At 40.9% G+C, this 6,323-nt stretch overlaps 1 protein-coding gene across 1 annotated transcript; it reads left to right on the top strand.

Annotated features, from left to right (window-relative positions):
* Positions 1-445: 445 nt before the first annotated feature.
* On the top strand, positions 446-4,413 carry LOC125014078 (E3 ubiquitin-protein ligase TRIM39-like). Its single transcript, XM_047595114.1, has 2 exons — positions 446-571; positions 2,060-4,413. The coding sequence occupies exon 2, from the start codon at positions 2,062-2,064 to the stop codon at positions 3,790-3,792; it is 1,731 nt and encodes a 576-aa protein (XP_047451070.1). The 5' UTR covers positions 446-571; positions 2,060-2,061; the 3' UTR covers positions 3,793-4,413.
* The last annotated feature ends 1,910 nt before the right edge of the window (positions 4,414-6,323 follow it).

The following is a 6,323-nucleotide window of genomic DNA, read 5'->3' as shown; positions in this document are numbered from 1 at the left end:
TAAAATCAAATGATTTAAATACATGGGCCAAAGTTTTTACAGTGTAATTCACATTTACTTGTAGTTTTAAAAGTAAAAGACCAATTTGAAAGCATTAACGTGTAAAAACATGGACTTCACATGACTCTAAAATGTATTTTTATTGAAAACAAGACAAAGTTATAACAACAAATTCAAGTTACACTTAATAAAATGGTTTCATATATGATCCATATTTACTCACATGTTAAAAGTTCAGATTAGAGCTGGATCTAAAACCTGTTTAGATTTATTTCCTATTAAGTTAGTTCACATTATTATTTCAAACATGTTCCCTTTAAAAAACAAGTGTTTCAAAAGCACTTTTTTAAACATTTCACCTCTTTGCAAAAAGACCAAAAATAAATGAATAAACAGACGTAAAACGACATTAAAGGCGTAAAACTAGAGCCGGACCTCATAAAGACAAACGTCCCGGCGTCGTAGGAGGAGGAAGGAGGAAGGAGGAAGGAGTCAGCTCCATGTTTGTGTCACAATCAGGAAGTGAAAGTAAGACTGAAGCTTGACAACTGAGACAAAACAACCACCACAGGTGAGCTCTGGCTCCTGTTACTCGCTCCAACAACATTTTCATTCCAACAACGTCTATCTCAGGTTTTATCAGGTTTTTAAATGAGTCTTTAAGTCTTTTAATGTGTTGAATCTGTCATGTGAGACGAGGAAGTCGAAGCTGGAGCAGATCCTGTCAGAGTATAAACATGAAGCCGGAGAAAGAACCGGAAGAAATCAAATCAGTTTTCACCCAAAAACTGAAACATGTGCAAAACGCGAGCATCTGAAATCAGTCAGAGCTTCAGCTAAATTCAAACCGTTTGAAGATTTAAGTCGTTAAACTGAAACTGAAGTGAAATCCAGTCCAGGTTTTCTCTGACACCGTCACAAAACAGAACAGTTCCCAGAAATAACATCTGCTCTGGTCTCACACTGAGACTGGAAACACTAAACGCCTCAGATGAGTCTGAACAGGCTTCATTATACTTCAGTTTGCACAACTCGTTTAATAAAATAAAAATAAATAAACTGGGACCGAGAAAACAGCAGGAAATAAAAATAAAAAGTGTTGACTGCTTATCTCTGTGTCTCTGCTGTGTGCTGATAATAAACCTCCACGTGTTTACACATTAAACTGGAAACGTCATCAAAACTGAAGCCTTATTTTCCTTTAAAAGCTTGATTTTATTGAAACAAATCACTGATTACAGGACTGTTGAGACACATTTTCACAATAAAACTGTAAAAACATGGACTTTATGTGTCTGCCTTTATGCAAAATTGAGATAAATAATGGAAGGAGTCATGAGGTCCATGTTTTTCCTGATTATGATGAAGTTTATTCAGTGTAATTAACATAGTTGTGTTTGTAGTTTCAAAGAAAAGACCCATTTTCAAAATAAAACTGTAAAAAATATGGGCTGTCTTTAAGCAAAATTGAGATAAATCATTGGAAGGAGTCATGAAGTCCATGAAAAAGTTTCTTTTTCTGTACAACAAGATTAAAAACATCCTTATTAAAATGTATTGCCAGGTGATTTATTTATTTATTTATTTATTTACAGTGCAGTTTATATAATTTTAATAATAGGTGGTGATATATGTCAATAATAATGTTGCAATGACTGATTGCAGGATTCCCTGGATATGTAATGTATTTAAATATGTAGTTTCTAAGTAAATGCTAATTTTTCACAATAAAAATGTAAAAACATGGACTTTATATGTCTGTGTTTAAGCAAAAAGGAGATGAATGATGGAAGGAGTCATGAGATCCACGTTTTTCCTGATTAAGATGAAGTTTATTCAGTGTAATTAACAAAGTTGTGTTTGTAGTTTCACAATAAAACTGTAAAAACATGGACTTTATATGTGAGTAAAGCTGAGACAAATAATGGAAAGTTCCACAAATTTTTTGTGTTTTTCTCTAAAAACATATTTTCAATGTAAATGTCATCAAAGTTAAAGCTTAAGACCTTTGAGCAGTGAGTTTTGTTCTTTAATCCTTTCCTTGTCTCTTTTTTTCCAGACATGGCGTCCGCCGGCTACGAGGAGCAGTTCCACTGTTCCATCTGTCTGGACGTCTTCAACGAACCCGTGTCCACTCCCTGCGGACACAACTACTGTAAAGGCTGCATCACGGGCTACTGGGCCCTCGGCGACGTCAGCCACTGTCCTCTGTGCTACGAGACGTTCCCCAAGACGCCCAAACTCAGAGTCAACACAGAGTTCAGAGACATCCTGGAGCTTTTCAAGAGGACGAGAGCTGCAGGCGACGGCGCCGCCGAGTCTCCCGATCTCCCCTGGACCGTCCCCTGTGACCTCTGCCACGGGACGAAGGCGAAGGCCGTGAAGTCCTGCCTCGTCTGCCTGGTTTCGTACTGCGACGCTCACCTGGAGCCGCATCGCACCGTTCAGGCTCTGCGGTGGCACAAGCTGATGGAGCCCGTGGAGACTCTGGAGGAGAGAGCCTGCAAGAAGCACAACAAGCCCAAGGAGTTCTTCTGCAGGGACGATCGGAGCTGCATCTGCGCCGCGTGCGTGAAGGACGTCCACGCCGCGCACCAGGTCGTCTCCTTGGAGGACGAGGTCAGAGAGAGGAGGACGGAGCTGAAGTGCATGAGAAGTAAAGTCAACCAGGCTCTGCGGGAGGTGAGCGTGGAGGCGGAGAGGATCCAGAGCTCGGTGGCGCGGAGTCGCCTGAAGGTGGAGAAGATAAAAGCGGAGGCCGTGAGGAGGTTCGCGGCTCTAGTGGCTTTGATTGAAACCAGGAAGGAGGAGCTGATGGAGCTCGTGGAGGAGAAGCAGAGAGCGGTGGAGCAGGAGGCCGGAGCGCTCCTCGGTCGTCTTCAGACGGAGATAACTAAAAACCAGACGACGAGCACCAAACTGGAGGAGCTCTCTGAGACGCAGGACGACTTCAAACTCCTCCAGGACCTCCCGGCCGTCTCCTCCTCTGAAAACACTGCAGACTGCTCCAGGTTCAGAGCCCCGAGCTTCCTGCATGTGGACGGCCTGGTGAGGAGCGCCGTGGTGAAGGTGGAGGAGACGCTCAGCGAGCAGGTGGAGAACATCCTCCGGGATCTGCTGGACGGCGAGGAGGAAGCGACGGACTCTCAGACGGAGTTTAACGACGACCTCGGGGAAATCCAGAGGAAATATTTCCAGAGAGTGACTCTGGACGCGAACACGGCCCACCCCTCCCTCATCGTGTCCGGGGACGGGAAACAAGTGAGGGACGGCGGCTCGAAGAGGACAGTCCCCGACAGCTCCTCCAGGTTCGACTGTCTCCACTACGTGCTGGGAAACGAGGGCTTCTCCTCCGGCTGCTTTTACTACGAAGTCAAAACCGGAGGGCAAACGTTCTGGGAGGTCGGCGTGACGAAAGAGTCCATCAGCAAGAAAGGTACAGATTTATCCCTCAGCCCTGAAAACGGATGCTGGACGCTGGGTTCGTACTGGGGGCGCTGCCAGGCTAACGCCAACCCTCCCGTCGTTCTGCTCTTGCCTAAAGTTCCCCAGAGGGTCGGTGTGTTTGTGGATTACGAAGGAAAGCTGGTCTCCTTCTACGACATCGACACCAGGGCTCGGATTTACTCCTTTACGGGATGTACCTTCAACGCAGCGCCGCCTCCTCCGCGTAGTTCACTGATGCAAAGGGTAGTTTACACCGGCACCCAAACGAAGACCAAACTCTACCCCATATTCAGACCCAGCTCCGAGGACTCTGCTCCGCTACGGATCACACCTGTCAGACACTGAAAAGCAAAGTGGTCGACAGCTCCAACATTTCCACTGGATGAACGGTCAGGACTTTGACTTGTTCCTAAACATTCATCTGGTTCTTCTGGAGAACCACTGGTGTTCTTGGGCTCCTTGTCTTCCTCCATGACCCAGTTTCTCTTCACATTCAGCTCATGGACACCTGAGTCTCATCACATTAATGGAAACACTTCTGGCTCATTCTCTTGAACAAACAAAAACAAAAGCCTGATATTTCAGTTTAATTCACTGGGTGAAACAATGACTCAGTTCTTTAACTCAACGCTAGAATTTGATTTAATTTACTTCTTATATAATGTGATTAGAACACCTTTTGTTCAGTCAATCAAGACGTCAGATCAGCTGATGAACTCGTGGTTACACTGACCTCTAGTGGCGACTGTGAGTAACTGCAGGTGGAGGTGAGGTCACGGTCAGATCAAACTATGTTGGTGGAAAGTGTAATTTTGAGTTGGTCAGTTTCACATTCACAGCTTTAATCTGTGCTGTTTTTGTTTTTTGTTTTTTTTTTGTTGTAAATCATCTCATAAATTAAAGTTTGTTGCACTAAAAAGAGAGAATACAGCAGCATTACAAAATAAAGACTCATCTCAAACTGTTTATTATCCAGATAATTAATGACAGCAACATACGTCCATCTGATCCCACTATAGACACATTAGCCATCCTCTGTGTGCCATCACAGATGTTTCTGCAAGTTTTCTTTTATTCGTTTACAGGGAAAGGATTTAGTCTCTCTGTTCTTTGATTTATTATTCTGGTTGATCATGTTTGAGTGTTAAAAATAAAAAATAAAACCCAGGGACAGAAGCAGGTGAACCTGACTATCGTATGTTTACTGAGATGTATATAAACAGTGAACAGTAGCGTGGATAATGGATTAGCATTTAGCATTTAGCTAAAATAAAAGTAGTTCCTGGTCAGAATCCTTCTTGGTAGAACAGTAAATAACCCGAGCTACAAACTAAGATTTATTGTTTGTGGCTTTGACTAAAACTATTAAAGATGTAAAAGATTCAGACTAAATCAAAGATGGTGGTCAGAGAGTCACTCACCGTGAATATGGGTTTTCATCTCTAGATGTTCGCTCATGGCCGCCTCTCGCTCCTCAGCTGTGTTTTCCTGCAGATACAGAAAATATCGTTATTTCACAGTTCACCGGTAGAATTCAGAACTCGTCACATGTGGCGCAGAATTAGGTAAGAAATATATACAAAAAACAAGAAAAGACGCTGTCAAATCTGAGAGAAAACAACAAAACATACAACAATTTTACAGCACTCTCACATTTGGGCTGGGAATTTAAAAAGTAATGGAATATAATATAGACGCTAAGATATTAAATGTGCAAAGTGAGATAGTTAGTGCAAAAAATGCAGATTACTGTGCAAAAGAAGATTTTTTTAAGCAGAAAATGTGGAAACATCGGCCGATATGCAACAGGAATAAAGAATCCAGTAATTTATAAACTATGACATAGTTTATGTAGAAGGAAATCTGCAGCTATTTGGAGCTTTTGAGAATTATTTGACCTGTTTTTTTTACAGCCCAAAAATTTTAAATTGGTTGAATTTGTGCAGCACTTGTGTCCAGACCTTTGTCCAACAATAAACATGATTATTAACATTATAGGACAGAAATGAACTTCATTATTCGTCTGCTCAAAGTTCACAAACTTGTGAAAGTCAAGAATGAGACGAATAATGTAAAGAAACCAGCAAAACCAGATCCAGCTCCAGGAAGGAAACCTGTCAGTACATGACAACGATATTTAGTTGTTTTTCTATCACACTCTTAAACTTTAGAGTCTAGAAACGAAACTCATGTCTATAGTGTCTAATAGTCTAGACGGAAGGAAGGAAGATTCCATGTATTAAACAGACAAAGAACATATTACTTTGGTAAAGGAATCATTAGAGAATATAACTAGAACTTATGTGATTCATTTTTTTGTATTTTCTTCATGCTAGCAGATAATATAAAGTCCTGGATCTTTATAATGTTCCAGGTGGGATGAATCCTACATGTTAGATTGAAGTGAAGCCAAACAAGACAGATGCAGTTTATTTCCTTCACTCAATAAATTAAGTGGTTTACAGTTAAAACAACATTTTAAAGATATTTTCGACATGTGAATGTCGGGAGATGAGATAATTTGACATAATTAAGCAATATATATATATATATAGAAGAGATAAAATTAATAATAAAATAATAAATTAAGAAAAGTTGGTACAATGTGAAAGGTATGTTTGTACCTGCAGCCAGTGGTAAAACCAAAAAACAAACACACACAGCACACAAGGTAAAAAAAAATAAAAGTATGTATAACAGAGAAAGAAAATAATCTATCTATCTATCTATCTATCTATCTATCTATCTATCTATCTATCTATCTATCTATCTATCTATCTATCTATCTATCTATCAACGTCATGGTAGCTTTGTTTAAAAAAAACGAAGGTCAGACTCATTCTTGTTTCTGATTGGCCCAACATTCTAAGCCCCGC

Source organism: Mugil cephalus, chromosome 9 (assembly GCF_022458985.1).
Source record: "Mugil cephalus isolate CIBA_MC_2020 chromosome 9, CIBA_Mcephalus_1.1, whole genome shotgun sequence".
Lineage (NCBI taxonomy): Eukaryota > Metazoa > Chordata > Actinopteri > Mugiliformes > Mugilidae > Mugil > Mugil cephalus.
The sequence above is the reverse complement of the archived record's forward strand: the minus strand, read 5'-3'. Positions and strand labels throughout refer to the sequence as shown.